Source organism: Sinocyclocheilus grahami, unplaced genomic scaffold (assembly GCF_001515645.1).
Source record: "Sinocyclocheilus grahami isolate Dianchi unplaced genomic scaffold, SAMN03320097.WGS_v1.1 scaffold241.1, whole genome shotgun sequence".
Lineage (NCBI taxonomy): Eukaryota > Metazoa > Chordata > Actinopteri > Cypriniformes > Cyprinidae > Sinocyclocheilus > Sinocyclocheilus grahami.
The window spans coordinates 1,107,985-1,125,030 of NW_015505420.1; the positions used below are offsets into that span (position 1 = coordinate 1,107,985).

Here is a 17,046-nt window from a genome sequence, read left to right on the forward strand (position 1 = left end):
TAACTAAAATTAAAATAAATAACAAATACAATTAATACAAATCAAATGACAGTAGTTTATCAGTAATCCTAAAAAATAACACTGCCAAACACACATGCTATAACACAACAACTTACTTACAGATAGTAAGAAATGGTTATAAAAACTGAAACAGAAGTGAAACAATTAATAGGAAAGAGGAGAAATAAAAAGCGATGCTTATCCTTTGCCGGTGTCCCTGCCCGGTGGAGTTCGGTCTTCACACGACAGCTGCCGCGACCGCTACCATGGTAAACTAAGCTTTTTTATACCCTTCTAACAAAATACTACATTAATTCAGCTGGACACACTTTCCTTATTTTCTCCACAACAAATGGCCAAGCAAGCGCAGAAACTGACAAGATACGCGATACAGAACGAGACCAAACGCGATATCAGCACGTCTCCACACAGTAAACAAAATAAGATATGAAATAAAACATTAAATATATTAAGGATGTGAGATATTGACAAGAAAATAAACTTTAAATGTGAAATTTAAAACCGCCAGTAGGTGGCAGCAAGTCACTGTTAATAAGTGAGTCATTGCGACTGAAGCGAATCATTTAAACGGTTGATTAATTCAGAATTGGATTTATATTTGTTGGCGAAATAGAGCAAAAGCAATCAACATTGTGTCTAAAACGTAAGTGTCTTAATATTAAATTCTTGTTTATTGAACTGCTGTATTAAATCAATTTCACATTTGTAATCATGCTGCTTTTTGGTGGAAAAAAGTCAGTCTTCGCGTGATACTGATTAACTATATGAAATGATATAAATATATACATTTCTGCCCCATATCTTTGAATTTTGTGATCATTCTAAATGCATTTTAATAAACTGAATCATGACGTGAAAGAACACACACTGGTCTAACCTACTAGACTTTCTATTGCCTTAGCTAACCTTTAGCATGCTACATCATCTGAAAGCTGAATAAATAAGCTTTCCATTGATGTATGGTTTGTTGGGATAGGATATTTGGCCGAGATACCACTATTTGAAAATCTGGAATCTGAGGGTGCAAAAAAATCTAAATACTGAGAAAATCGCCTTTAAAGTTGTCCAAATGAAGTTCTTAGCAATGCATATTACTAATCAAAAATTAAGTTTTGATTTATTTACGATAAGAAATGTACAAAATATCTTCATGGAACATGATCTTTACTTAATATCCTAATTATTTTTGGCATAAAAGAAAAATCGATAATTTTGACCCACACAATGTTTTTTTTTTCTGGCTATTGCTAAAAATATACCCAAGCGACTTAAGACTGGTTTTGTGGTCCAGGGTCACAAATTAACTTTTTGTCTTTTGGATAATTAGCTGTAAATTTGAATCACAGGTGGTCTTTTGTTCATCACCACTCACACCAAGACAAACACAACTGCAGAGGGAGGGCTTCACTTCTGCAGTTCTCTGCCTGTCTGTGATGTGCCGATCAATGTGTGCTATACTGCTGTGCTGCACTGAGACGTGGAGACACAGAGGAGAGAAAGGCATCGGAACTTGACAGAGTCTCAATATTTCCCGACCTGACCTGATATTTAGATTTTTTGTTTGTTTGACAGGGAAAACTGTGCGCAAACAGAAACACACACATGCACAAATACATATATTAATTTATTAAAAACGAAAAAAAATAAAAACAATAAAAAGGCACTTTCTCTCGAGGAAGAAAAAGGGCAGGTGCTCAAGCCCCCTTTTTAGGTCTATGTGTGCACGTGCCTGCTCCCAACTGTTCACGTCCACTTAAGACATAAACTGTGTTTAAGTGAACACTCTCCAAGCCGGCCATTTTGACAAATTGTGTGTGTGTGTTTGATCGCTTGGATGTGCACCCGAAGTCCAAAGTGTAATTTGCTTGTTGCGGTCCGTATTGGAGAGCGCGCACACATTTTAGCCTGGGGAACAGCGTCTCTTGTGCGGATTATTGAGCTTTCAACGTTTTATTTTCAAACATGCCCAGCAATTTAGCAACAGTAAAGATGCCATTTTACCAAACTCACCGATTGTGCTGACTCTTACGTTAAGTTGGGGTTTTTGGGAGGAATGCATGCGCAGCGCTGTTAAGGGAAGGAAATTGCGCTAGACAAAACGTTTTTAACAGTTTGACCTCATATCTTATTTTTTATAATCCTTAGAAGCCAAAATCAAAAATATAAATAATAAAATTAGCTTAATATCGCAGCCACAGGCCTAAAGTCTAAGTAGACGTTTGAATGTTTAGTTTTCTCCTCTATCATAATTAAACTATCTATCTATCTATCTATCTATTATATATATATATATATATATATATATATTACTGTATATAGGCCTATAAATATATGTATGTATGTATGTATAGTAAATTAAAAACAATGAGAGTGTGCCAAAAAAGAAAAAAGAAAACTATTGTAATGACTTATATTTTAGAGATGTCAGGATGAATTTCGCGAGAAATAAAGGTGCGCTCACACCATATCGTAATTACAGTGTTTACGAGATTCCAACTTGTAAAAAGCGTTCACGTCCTTGTAGATTTCGTAATTATAACTTGTGAACTGGGAGTTTTCTGAGAGCTACAACTGAGAGCTAACCTCATTCATTAGGTGCTCTGTTTAGGCATTGATAGTGCGATAGTTCTGAGTCCAAGCGTGAGAACAGCTCCAAGTAGAACATCACGTGTTGTCATCTCGAAATCAAGAAGTGTTTGACTTGAAGCGGCGCTGCGCAGACCGATCATCGTATGACATCAAAGTACCACGAGAGCGATTCGAAAGCGCCTCAGATTGCATATGTAACCATGGTTCCCTGAGAAGGGAACGAGACACTGCATCCTCTAGGGGTCGCTATGGGGAATGCCTTCAGCATGTCCAGTATCTGAAGCATACATCTAAAAACCTCTGACAACAGCCTCTGATGTCATTACCCGGCGAGATTACAGGATAAAAGGGCACCGGGATAACACGTCATCCTCTTCTTCGTCTGAAGCTTGCGTCCAAAACATGGCAAGGGAACTAGAGAACGCAGTGTCTCGTTCCCTTCTCAGGGAACCATGGTTACATGCGTAACCTGAGACGTTACCTTCCGAGGAAACTTCGAACTGTGTCCTCTAGGGGTCGCTATGCAGAACGTATACCCACGCCGACATGCTGAGGGGAGTGCATGCCAGAAACCATGGCGAGCACTAAGTACCAACTCTACCATAGCCATGGGAGTTGCCCCTAGGACACCGTGACAGCTGTCAGTGACATTATCCCCTCCGGCCAAGGGCCTGAGCTGTATTCTCTAAACAACTTACCTGATAAGGGCTGGGAAGCCCAAGGCTAGGGCTGAGCTCAAAGGCCTGAGACGTTCCCTTCCGAGGAAACTTCGAACTGTGTCCTCTAGGGGTCGCTATGCAGAACGTATACCCACGCCGACATGCTGAGGGGAGTGCATGCCAGAAACCATGGCGAGCACTAAGTACCAACTCTACCATAGCCATGGGAGTTGCCCCTAGGACACCGTGACAGCTGTCAGTGACATTATCCCCTCCGGCCAAGGGCCTGAGCTGTATTCTCTAAACAACTTACCTGATAAGGGCTGGGAAGCCCAAGGCTAGGGCTGAGCTCAAAGGCTTGGAATCAGAAGAAAGAGATTCCTTTGAGGGAATACGGCCAGGTGTCTAAAAACCAGACCCTGGCCTGACACCCAGGGGGCTACTGCTGGCTCTGAATGAGCTTGCTCAAATAACTGACTCGACAGATATTTGTTAGCAACACCCTGCTCATAAATGAATCAACAGGGATACATAGGTTGAGTGGAGTCCAAGGTGAAAACCGGGGCCTAACCAACTCAGAGAAAGGAAACGAGGCTGACAGTGAGTAACCCTTACCATACAGGACTCTAGAAAGTGCACAGAATGCCTAGCATGCAGACTTACCACAATGTGGATTTTAAAAAGTACACAGAAGCTCAGTGTGTGCACTTACCATAGCATGGATTTAGAAACACCATTAGTAAAGGGTATCAAAAACTCTCACTTAGACAGGCCTAGGACCCTACGTGACTGTGGCATGCTCAAAGAGTGACTATTAATTCAGCGAGAGCCCACGTGCTCAGAGTGCATGTAGATGGCGTATCTCATAGAAAAACCATGTGAGGGGAGTATCGCCAACTCAACCATAGCAGTCACAGGACAAACTCCGGAGCATCTACTCATGCATAATTAGAAGGGGCGTATCACCCGGCTCTCAGACCGAGAGGGGGACACCAGTGCCTGACTGGGAAGCAGCGTGCTCGTAAATAACCCTCCAGGGTGAGGGGAGCACTGCTGAGCTCTCCAAGGGAGCAGCCTAAGAGGAAGGCAGAGTCCTGATGTGCTACCCAGCGAAGCCCACAGAGTGAAGGATTCGACTCTCAAATGAGAGGGAATCAGATGCTCAGAAGTGAGTGGTGTGCTTACAAGAGACCCCTTGTAAGCACACCAAGGGAGCACAGCTAGCTCACTCAACAAGTAACCCACCAGGGAGGCAGAAGATGGCCCAGCAACCTGGCATGACTGCTATTCGGAGCTCAAAGGAGCGGAGGCCCAACTCCAAAAATATGAAGGGGACTCAGATGCTCAAACTGGGAGCAGCGTGCTCTAGGTGAGGGGAGCACTGCTAAGCTCGACCAACAAAGAGCGAAGCCTAACAGGGAGGCAGAAAGAAGCCTAACAACCTGAGACTGCTGCTCAATGGAGCTCCAAGGAGCGGAGGACCCAATGAGAGGAGACCTCAGACACTCAGTTGGGAACGGCATGCTCAAAGGTAACACTCTAAGGTGAGGGGAGCACTGCTAAACTCACCAACAAAGAGAGCAGCCTAACAGGGAGGCAGAGAGAGGCCTAACAACCTGAGGCTGCTGCTCAATGGAGCTCCAAAAGCGTAGGACCTACTTTTCCATGAGAGGAAGCCTCAGATGCTCAATTGGGAGTGGTATGCTCAAAGGTAACCCTCCGAGGTGAGAGGAGCACTGCTAGGCTCGACAAAATAGGGGCAACCAATCAGGGAGGCCGCAAGGGGCCAAACTAACTGATGTCACTGCCACAGTGCTCAAAGCGTGAAGGGCTCGACCCTTAGCTAAGGGAGAAGAACCCAGCTCGGCCGAAGCGATTAATAGCCCAGGGGAAAAGTACCCATCTCTCAAGTAGAGAGAAGGACTCACATAATCAAACACAAACTTCTTGACCACCGTCTCGACGGAAGTGCCAAAAAAGCTCAGAAGGGGAAACTGGCGCATCAAGGAGAAAGCCCTTTTCTCTCATCCGATATTCGCCAGGTTCACCCACAGATGCCTCTCCATAACCACCATGGCCGCCATAGATCTGCCAATGGCAGTGGCGGTCTGCTTAGTGGCACGGAGATCTGTGGTGCGACGCAACTCAGCCATCTCATCAGGGGATAAGCCCTGACCTTTATCCAGGTTTTCCAACAGGTCAGCCTGATAAGCCTGAAGCACCGCCATGGTGTGCAATGAAGCTGCAGCCTGACCTGTTGCTGCGTACGCCCTGCCATTCAAACTAAATGTATATCGAAGGGGTTTGGAATGCAGGGAGGGAGTCTTAAGAGAAGATGTCTCACCCACAGAGAGATAACTGGCTAGCATCTCTTCAATAGGGGGCATCTTCTCATAACCGTTCTCACACATCCGCTCAGTATCGGCATACAAAATGAAAACTGAGTTTTCCAAGCCTTCTCAATCCCCACGTGGAGATCAGGAAGAAATGGAAGGCTCACTTGAGCTGGAGGGTTATGATCAGAAAGATAATGCTCACAGAGGCGGCCTCGAGGCACCACTTTCTCAACCCGTTTCCACGCCAAATCAAGCCTCGCCGTGGTGCGTTCCATAATCTCAAGCAACTCAGCATACGCAGAGCAGGAGGAATGAGAGGATTCAGTCTCAACCTCATCCGACATCTCCTGCTCTTCCTGGCTTGGAGCCAGCAGAGCACTAGCCACTAGATCAGATGATGTAAGAGAAATAGCATCGTCATCCAGCAGTTCACTCTCGTCCACAACTGACGAACGTGAACGGGAAAGACACTCTCTCGGCTCATCAGCCAGGTCCACCTGCGATCCCCATGAGCTAATTTTCCTCCATGCATCAGCAGCTGCGGGTCCTGAACCGCGGGGAGCTGATGGAGTGGAGAGTGGAGCTTTTTCATTGAAAAACGCTCACAATGCACGCAGATTGCCCTCTCGAGGACATCGCGCGCGCGTGCTCTTCACCCAAACAAAAGACGCAAAGATCGTGTGTATCATCAGGTGTCAAATAACGAGGACAGGGATTCACACACTTCTTAAATGCCTTACTAGTGCTCACCATGGTTTAAAGAGGAGAGATACGTTCTCTTACCAGAATGCACTCTTCAAACAAAGCAATCATGAAGATGAAGAAGAGGATGAAGTGTTATCCCAGCACCCTTTTATACTGTGATCGCGCCGGGTAATGAGGTCATAGGCTGTCGCCGGCCAATGTTATTGTCGTTTTTAAATGTATGCTTCAGACACCAGTCACGCTGAAGGCGTTCCCCATAGCGACCCCTAGAGGACGCAGTTCGAAGTTCCCTCAGAAGGGAACATAAGGAGGTGTCTGCTGTCTAATCGCTCTAGCGGTATTTTGATGTCATACACAGATCGATCTGCCCAGCGCCGCTTCAAGTCGAACACACCAACAGTAAACGACATGCCGTGAATGCAGTATAACATGCATACCTCATTCGCTCATGCATTTCACGTGTGTCACGTGATCCGTACACAGAGATAAGCAGCTCTGGCAGTGTAAAGATGAAAGTTTGTTGTTGCTACGAACATGAAAATTGACACGATTAGACAAAATGGCAAATGTCCCACAAAATACTGGTTGTAAAAACAAAGAATCTGTAACTTGTCCATCTGTTCTGAGAATATGTCCTTTATCTGTGTAAACAGTGCATCGAATCGCATTCATCTGCGCAGAGAAACAGAGCCGAAGCACAGCCAAAATAATGTTCTCCCGCCAAACGTGTGTAGTTTTATATTTCACCGCTAGAGGGCAGTTTACTGTAGCATTACCGTAATAGATTAGTTCACTTCCAGAATAAAAATTTCCTGATAATTTACTTATCCACTGTGTCATCCAAGATGTTCATGTCTTTCTGTCTTCAGTCGCAAAGAAATTAAGGTTTTTGAGGAAAACGTTCCAGGATTTTTCTCCATAATGGACTTAATGGTGGCCAATGGGCTGAAGGTCCAAATTGCAGTTTCAATGCAGCATCAAAGGGCTCTCCCAGCTGACGAATAAGGGTCTTATCTAGCAAAGCGAACAGTCATTTTCTAAAAAAAAATAACAAATACACATCTTGCACTAGCTCCGCGATGCGCATTCGCAAATTCACGTATTACGTAATCATGTTGGAAAGGTCACGCAACTCTTCATCTGTGTACTCCGGTTTAAAAAGGTAGGGTAGGGCGAAAAAGTCCATCTCAGTTTCTCCTCCAACTTCAAAATCATCCAACATTGTTGTTTTAACTTTTTTTTTTGTAAAGGGCATTTGACTTTGCACATTCGCTTTGTAAACACGGGACGGTACTTCTGCACACGTCACGCGTGACCTTTCCGACGTGACTACGTAATGTGTGAAGTCGAGCTAGTGCAAGATGAGCATTTGTTATTAAAAAGTATATAAATGACCGATGGTTTCGCTAGATAAAACCCCTATTCATCGGCTGGGATTGTGTAGAGCCCTTTGAAGCTGCATTGAAACTGCAATTTGGACCTTCAGCCCATTGGTCACCTTTAAGTCCATTATACGGAGAGAAATGCTGGAATGTTTTCCTCAAAAACCTTAATTCCTTTGCGACTGAAGACAGAAAGACATTAACATCTTGGATGACATGGGGGTGAGTAAATTATCAGGAAATTTTTATTCTGGAAGTGAACTAATCATTTAAGCACCCTCAGCATAAACAGCTTGTTTAATTGTAAGGATCATAATTGATAAGGGGAAAATGGACATATAAATCAATCATGAAGAGGCTAGCAAAAGACAATCGACAATGTTTTAAGCACAAAAGACAATGGACTTACAAGTCGACCTCAGAGGGGGAAAAAGTCAACTCAGATTCACAAATTCATATCTGGAGCAAAGTTTATTGGCCTCACTCTTGGTAAATGTTTAGCTCAGACAGTAGGAATTTGAGAAATATTGGACTTCACATACAGTAACAGACAAAGAGACAATGATGAGTGCAATTCAGTCATACCCTACGTTATGGGGACAAAATGTCCCCACAAAGATGGCAATATCCAAAATCCTTGTCCTTGTGGAGACATTTATTATTTTTGGTTCCCATGAGGAAACAAGTTTATAAATCGTACAGAATGAAGTTATTTTTTTTTTAATCTAGTGTGAGGGATAGGGTTGGGGTAAGGGGATAGAAAAAACTGTTTGTACAGTATAAAAACCATTACGCCTATGGAGAGTCCTCATAAAACATGAAAACCCAACGTGTGTGTGTGTGTAGAGAGAGAGAGGAGTGTAAATGTATAAAGTGTTGCTGGTCAGTGTGTGACAGTGTTACAGGAGCATCAAAGGGCTCTCCCAGCTGACGAATAAGGGTCTTATCTAGCAAAGCGAACAGTCATTTTCTAAAAAAAAATAACAAATACACATCTTGCACTAGCTCCGCGATGCGCATTCGCAAATTCACGTATTACGTAATCATGTTGGAAAGGTCACGCAACTCTTCATCTGTGTACTCCGGTTTAAAAAGGTAGGGTAGGGCGAAAAAGTCCATCTCAGTTTCTCCTCCAACTTCAAAATCATCCAACATTGTTGTTTTAACTTTTTTTTTTGTAAAGGGCATTTGACTTTGCACATTCGCTTTGTAAACACGGGACGGTACTTCTGCACACGTCACGCGTGACCTTTCCGACGTGACTACGTAATGTGTGAAGTCGAGCTAGTGCAAGATGAGCATTTGTTATTAAAAAGTATATAAATGACCGATGGTTTCGCTAGATAAAACCCCTATTCATCGGCTGGGATTGTGTAGAGCCCTTTGAAGCTGCATTGAAACTGCAATTTGGACCTTCAGCCCATTGGTCACCTTTAAGTCCATTATACGGAGAGAAATGCTGGAATGTTTTCCTCAAAAACCTTAATTCCTTTGCGACTGAAGACAGAAAGACATTAACATCTTGGATGACATGGGGGTGAGTAAATTATCAGGAAATTTTTATTCTGGAAGTGAACTAATCATTTAAGCACCCTCAGCATAAACAGCTTGTTTAATTGTAAGGATCATAATTGATAAGGGGAAAATGGACATATAAATCAATCATGAAGAGGCTAGCAAAAGACAATCGACAATGTTTTAAGCGCAAAAGACAATGGACTTACAAGTCGACCTCAGAGGGGGAAAAAGTAAACTCAGATTCATAAATTCATATCTGGAGCAAAGTTTATTGGCCTCACTCTTGGTAAATGTTTAGCTCAGACAGTAGGAATTTGAGAAATATTGGACTTCACATACAGTAACAGACAAAGAGACAATGATGAGTGCAATTCAGTCATACCCTACGTTATGGGGACAAAATGTCCCCACAAAGATGGCAATATCCAAAATCCTTGTCCTTGTGGAGACATTTATTATTTTTGGTTCCCATGAGGAAACAAGTTTATAAATCGTACAGAATGAAGTTATTTTTTTTTTAATCTAGTGTGAGGGATAGGGTTGGGGTAAGGGGATAGAAAAAACTGTTTGTACAGTATAAAAACCATTACGCCTATGGAGAGTCCTCATAAAACATGAAAACCCAACGTGTGTGTGTGTGTAGAGAGAGAGAGGAGTGTAAATGTATAAAGTGTTGCTGGTCAGTGTGTGACAGTGTTACAGGACTCTGTTGGGAAACACTAATGCTTGGAGCAACGTTTCTCCTTCTGAGTCTGCATTTCAGCATTAATTCAGAATCTGCTCATATCAACCACATCAGAAATGATTGTGAACTTTCTGATCGGTTACAGTTTTTTCTGAAATGCTAAAACACATTTCTTGAAACCATCACTCATTTTCTCAAAACCTTTAACACAAATCCAAACCTTCAAACTAAATTCACAGGACCCCTGACTCTTCTGGCAAATTCAAACAATCGTTTTAAAGCCATTTCACCTGCACTCAAAATCAAACAAAGCTTTCAAATCATACACACATTAGTCAATAATATACACACTACAGATCATTCATTAGACACTACATCAAAAAAATGGAGAACACGGTGTTCAGTGCATGTAGTTACAAAAAAACGTGTTTATTGTATTATATTTTGCAATAAACACACACGCAAAATAAATCACGGTAACACTTTACTTGAAGGGGTGTGCATAAGACTGACATAACACCTTCATAATCATGACATGACACATGTCATGAATATGAAGGAGATTTTATGCATGTTTATGACAACTGTCATTAAGTGTCATTCGCTCAGTTATGTCATTTTTAATGCAAAGATGACATTGTTTGAGATGTCTTTGTGATGGGCTATGGTTAGGGGGAGGATCACGTGACACTGAAGACTGGAGTAATGATGCTGAAAATTCAGATTTGATCACAGAAATAAATTACATTTGAACATATATTCACATAGAAAACATCTATTTTAAATTGTAATAATATTGAAAAATTTGTACTCTATTTTTGATCAAATAAATGCGGCCTTAGTGCGCAGATGACCTCTTTCAAAATAACTTCTAACAAATCATAATAGTTCCACATTGTGCTGAAATCAAAGTGTTCTTATATCAGGTGGCCCCGGCTCTGGAAAAGGCACCCAGTGTGAGAAGATTGTGGCAAAGTATGGCTACACTCACCTGTCCTCAGGTGACCTGCTGCGTGCGGAGGTGGCATCCGGCTCAGAGAGGGGCAAACAGCTCCAGGCCATCATGCAGAAGGGAGAACTCGTGCCTTTGGTCAGTCCAATCACCCTTCACATCCTGGATAAAAGCATTTCTCAGTCCTGACGTCACGCCCCGCTGTTCATTCTGATGCTGCTCTGATTTCTGCAGGACACAGTTCTGGACATGATCAAAGAAGCCATGATCGCCAAGGCTGACGTCTCAAAGGGCTACCTGATCGACGGATACCCTCGTGAGGTCAAACAGGGAGAGGAGTTTGAGAAGAAGGTATAAAGAACAACATCACACAAACCACACCAACTCAAAGACAATATGCATGTCAATCTCAGCAAATGGTGTCATTTGTGGCTGGATTTCAGGACTGAAATCATGTAATCTGAAGTGAATGTTGCTGAACTGTGAATTTCAGAGCAGATGCAATCGCCATTAGTGCTCAACAATGGGTGACTTCATTGTCCGATTCTTAAACTGTTACCTAAATATGTGCATACAGTAAAGCATTGACAGTTATTTACCATTAACATAAAGCCAAAACCCAAAACCCTTACATTATATCACATTTGGAATTCATCTACTTTTTAAAATTTGAATTGATAACTGAGTATATGAGTGATAATTGAATTGAGTCTTGTAATAAACCACACAATATAAGAGAATTTAGCAGGGGTTTTTTTGCATGTAGAAATACACCATAATTTAAAAGTTTGCTGGTAATAAGAGCTTTTTTTTGCAAGAAATAATACTTATGTTCATCAAGGACACATTAAATTGATCAAAAGTGATAGTAAAGACATTTATAATGTTACAAAATATTTCTATTTCAAATAGAAGCCCTTCTTTTGAGCTTTCTATTCATCTGTGAATCTTGAAAAATAAAATGTATCACGGTTTCCACTAAAATATTCAGCAGCACAACTGTTTTCAAAATCGGTTTTGAATTCAAATTTCTTGAGCAGCGAATCAGTATATTAAAATGATTTCTGGAGGATCACGTGACACTGAAGACTGGAGTAATGATGCTGAAAATACAGCTTTGATCACAGAAATAAATTAAAATTTAAAATATATTCACATAGAAAACATCTATTTTAAATTGTAATAATAGTTCACAATTTGTGCTGTATTTTTGTTCAAATAAATGCAGCCTTAGTGCGCAGAAGAGACTTCTTTCAAAAACATTGATCAAGTTCTTACGGACCCCAAACTTTTGACCGCTAGTGTAAATAAAACAAATACATAGTTAAAGTATTCTTATTTGAAAAATAACAACGTTTACGTCCAATTCAATTCTGTTTATAAAACGGATAGTTCCGGTCCTTGATTCTGATTGGTTGAGCCACGTTCAAAGCTGTTGTAAATTACTCTACAAACATACGCCTTTGTTTACTTTGTGTGTTGCTCAGCAACCACTTTGGTGCAACCACAAGTGTTTCTGAGGAACTACATTGTTTGGTGGGAGAATACTGTTTTTATTAATATAATTACATGTACCTAACTACGTATATGGAATAACCGTTTTATAAAAGCAATAAACCCCGTGAAGCCGTGGTTTACAGTGAATTTATAACAGCTAAGGGGGGTTTTAGGCACTCCGCTTCGCGTCACTGTTAGAAATTCACTGTAAACCACGGCTTCTCGGGGCTTACTGCTTTAATAACCCATTAAAGAATGCTGGAAATTTCAGGTAAAAAGCAAATGTTGAAATATGAAATTCTGGTTTTATTTCACATTCATGTCCAGTACAAAACAACAGTGTAATCAGTGAAAACATACGAGTAAGTTCAGTATGCTGTTAATTATATTAGTAGTAAATCACAAGCCACAAATCTCCCGAATGACCTGTACCTACAAGCACACACATAATCTGGTTATCAAAACGCAAAAACTCCATGAGAAGTCATTCAGACCTCTCTGTCTGTCAGATCGGCGCTCCAGCTCTGCTGCTGTACGTCGACGCTAAAGCCGAGACCATGGTGAAGAGGCTGATGAAGCGCGGAGAGACCAGCGGCCGTGCAGACGACAACGAGGAGACCATTAAGAAGCGTCTGGATCTCTATTACAAAGCCACTGAGCCCGTCATCGCTTACTATGAGAAGCGCAGCATTGTTAGGAAGGTGAGCAGAAACACTGACAGAAATATGATGCTTCAGTCCAACATGAGATCGGTTCTCTCTTTAACTCCATGATTTCTCTCTCCTCCTCCAGATTAACTCTGAGCTGCCGGTGGAGGAGGTATTTGCTATTGTTGAAAAAGCTATTGATGAGCTGAAGTAAATGGCACTTGACAACAAACTCTTGTTTGGGTGATTCTTTTGCCTTTTCTCTCATATAATACTGTACTCATCATTGCTGCCTTAACAGAAAATCCAACCTGAGACTAAATCCATCAGGTCTCTCAGCTGGATTGTGTGTTTGACTAGTAATACCTTAGCAACCAGCTGGAATACTTAGCAACTGTCTTTCAAACTGTCACGCATTCCACAGGGTGTATAAAACATTCAAACTTCATAACTCTCTTCAACTACACAGGGATTCGGTAACCTTCAGACTTTTTAAAGCTGTTTTAAACTTTTATGTACGGTTTTGTCAAGCTGACATTCAAATGCCTTTTCTCTCTGTGTGTTCATTGCCAATGTTCACACTGATCCAGACTTTAATCAAATACTACCTTCACAAGTTCTCCTCCTTTAGTGCTCCAGATTGAAAATCATCTTTACACTGTATACGTTATTATAAAAGAGATAGATCCGGTCCTTGATTATGACTGTCTGAGGTGTGCGCAAGCCATTGTGAAATACTCTGTGAAACATATGGAAGCTTATTACTGCCGCGTAAGAAAATCATGCTTTGCTAAGTCGTAATAATTAAGTCATAATTATAGCACAAAAAGTCAAAATTATTACATGCTAAATCTAATTTTTGAGATTAGAAAAGGCAAAAAAAAAAATCTATATTTATATCATTTATAATTTTTAAATGTCATAATTATAACGTAGTATGTCATAACTGTGACTTTTTATCTCATAATTAAGATTTTTTTTATGTCATTTTGACTTGGTACTGTATGTCACAATTACAACTTTTAAAGTCATAATTTCGGCTTTTCATCTCATAATGACTTAGTATGTCATAATTTTGACTTTAAAGGGGTCATACGATGCAATTTCAAGTTGTCCTTTCTCTTTGGAGTGTTACAAGCTGTTCGTGAATAGTCTATATTTATATCATCATTTATAATTTTTAAATGTCAGAATTATAACGTAGTATGTCATAACTGTGACTTTTTATCTCATAATTAAGATTTTTTTTATGTCATTTTGACTTGGTACTGTATGTCACAATTACAACTTTTAAAGTCATAATTTCGGCTTTTCATCTCATAATGACTTAGTATGTCATAATTTTGACTTTAAAGGGGTCATACGATGCAATTTCAAGTTGTCCTTTCTCTTTGGAGTGTTACAAGCTGTTCGTGAATAGATAAGATCCCTAAAGTTGCAAAGACTAAAGTCTCAAACCCAAAAAGATATTATTTATAAAAGTTAAGACTGGTCCACGTCCTCCTAAAACGCCTCGTTCAAACACGCCCCCACATATCTATGTCATGATGTGGGAAGATTTGCATAACGCCGCCCAAATGTTCACGCAAAGCAAGAAGGCGTAACTTTATTGTTGCTGCTACCGCCGCCGCCGCCATGTTGTGAAGACGCCGTGTGTTTCGTTGCGAAAGCAAAACTACTTTGTTTGGCCTTCCAAAAGAGGACACGACTAGAAATCAGTGGTTAAGTTGTATTTACAACACTGTTCCAGAACAGTTCAACCCAAATATTTAGATGTGTGCCGCACATTCTATGGAGGACTGTTTCCTGATCCTGGTAGAGTAGACTACAATGCCGGCTGTTCTGACTCACAGACTGTAAGTACGTTTTCATATTTAAAGTCAAACTTCATAACTCTCTTCAACTACACAGGGATTCGGTAACCTTCAGACTTTTTAAAGCTGTTTTAAACTTTTATGTACGGTTTTGTCAAGCTGACATTCAAATGCCTTTTCTCTCTGTGTGTTCATTGCCAATGTTCACACTGATCCAGACTTTAATCAAATACTACCTTCACAAGTTCTCCTCCTTTAGTGCTCCAGATTGAAAATCATCTTTACACTGTATACGTTATTATAAAAGAGATAGATCCGGTCCTTGATTATGACTGTCTGAGGTGTGCGCAAGCCATTGTGAAATACTCTGTGAAACATATGGAAGCTTATTACTGCCGCGTAAGAAAATCATGCTTTGCTAAGTCGTAATAATTAAGTCATAATTATAGCACAAAAAGTCAAAATTATTACATGCTAAATCTAATTTTTGAGATTAGAAAAGGCAAAAAAAAAATCTATATTTATATCATCATTTATAATTTTTAAATGTCAGAATTATAACGTAGTATGTCATAACTGTGACTTTTTATCTCATAATTAAGATTTTTTTTATGTCATTTTGACTTGGTACTGTATGTCACAATTACAACTTTTAAAGTCATAATTTCGGCTTTTCATCTCATAATGACTTAGTATGTCATAATTTTGACTTTAAAGGGGTCATACGATGCAATTTCAAGTTGTCCTTTCTCTTTGGAGTGTTACAAGCTGTTCGTGAATAGATAAGATCCCTAAAGTTGCAAAGACTAAAGTCTCAAACCCAAAAAGATATTATTTATAAAAGTTAAGACTGGTCCACGTCCTCCTAAAACGCCTCGTTCAAACACGCCCCCCATATCTATGTCATGATGTGGGAAGATTTGCATAACGCCGCCCAAATGTTCACGCAAAGCAAGAAGGCGAAACTTTATTGTTGCTGCTACCGCCGCCGCCGCCATGTTGTGAAGACACTGTGTGTTTCGTTGCGAAAGCGAAAATACTTAGTTTGGTCTTCCAAAGGAAGAGGACACGAATAGAAATCAGTGGTTAAGTTGTATTTACAACACTGTTCCAGATAGAAAGGCAGGGCATAGAGGAGAAACAATAATGTACATTGTGTTTTTGAACCTTAAACCGCATAAACACATTGCATTACACCAAATACACAAAATAATGTCATTTTTAGCAACATCATATGACCCCTTTAAAAGTCATTATTATAGGAAGAAAAGTCCAAATTATGACATATGTTGAAATTTTAACAAAAATTAATAATCATGACAAATACTTACAATTATGCTAAATCGAAATTGAGTTAAAAAGGCAAAAGAATACTATTATTATCATCATTTTGACTTAGTATGACATGATTTAAACTTCTGAAGTCATAATTTTGACTTTTAAAGTCATATCAACTTTTTTATCTCTTAATAATAACTTTTTATGATTTTTCGCCAAAATTTTCTCCATAACAGGAATTGATTTTTAACAATAACTGATAAACCGTTACAGACAGACCAACTGTGAGCTCTGAGGTTGTTAATCGGTGGTATATGCTTTTGTTGATGTCATCCGCTGGCATTATTTTTTTAAATAATTGTGTTAACAGTTGAATTTGTTGTGGAAAAACTACATTACCCATGATGCTGTGCAGAAAATTCCATAAACCAGGTAGTCATGGAGCGCAAATTGAACCAAAAGAGTCTGCCTTAACATGCGGTCAAAATACTAAAATATTTGCATATAAATAAACTTAAAAGATAAAAATATTGTTACTATAGATATAATCAGCAACTTTAATAGTTTTTATTTCTCCATTGTCTGATTTTGAAATACTTTTTTGCTTCAGTCAAAGTTTGTAATGCGCTTTAGATAAATAATTGTAATTTAATTTAAATAATTGAATGTAATAGAATTTAAATAGAATTTTGCTGCTGTGTGTTTTTTATGAAATCTTCCCAGCTATACGTAGTAATCGTTCTATTAAACCGATGCACACTGTGAAACCGTGGTTTGCAGTGATTTTAGAACAGCTCGACATTAATCCTAACAACAACCTGTAGCTCTTCTAAAATCACTGTGAAGCAGCAGGGCTTAGCCAAGCACTAAAATTGAAATAAGAATAAATTAAAGCTAAACAGAAAAGGTAATATATACAGTATATATATATATATATATATATATATATATATATATATATAC

At 39.9% G+C, this 17,046-nt stretch overlaps 1 protein-coding gene across 1 annotated transcript; it reads left to right on the forward strand.

The window, feature by feature from the left end:
• The first annotated feature begins 8,737 nt into the window (after positions 1-8,737).
• On the forward strand, positions 8,738-13,223 carry LOC107597952 (adenylate kinase isoenzyme 1-like). Its single transcript, XM_016289165.1, has 5 exons — positions 8,738-8,777; positions 10,822-10,985; positions 11,082-11,198; positions 12,854-13,045; positions 13,137-13,223. The coding sequence occupies exons 1-5, from the start codon at positions 8,738-8,740 to the stop codon at positions 13,203-13,205; spliced, it is 582 nt and encodes a 193-aa protein (XP_016144651.1). The 3' UTR covers positions 13,206-13,223.
• The last annotated feature ends 3,823 nt before the right edge of the window (positions 13,224-17,046 follow it).

Coding starts and splice junctions, on each gene's coding strand:
- LOC107597952 (XM_016289165.1), top strand. CDS start 8,738: ATGTTGGAAAGGTCACGCAACTCTTCATCTGTGTACTCCG. Junction 10,986..11,081: donor AGGGAGAACTCGTGCCTTTG/GTCAGTCCAATC, acceptor TGATTTCTGCAG/GACACAGTTCTGGACATGAT. Junction 13,046..13,136: donor AGCGCAGCATTGTTAGGAAG/GTGAGCAGAAAC, acceptor CTCCTCCTCCAG/ATTAACTCTGAGCTGCCGGT.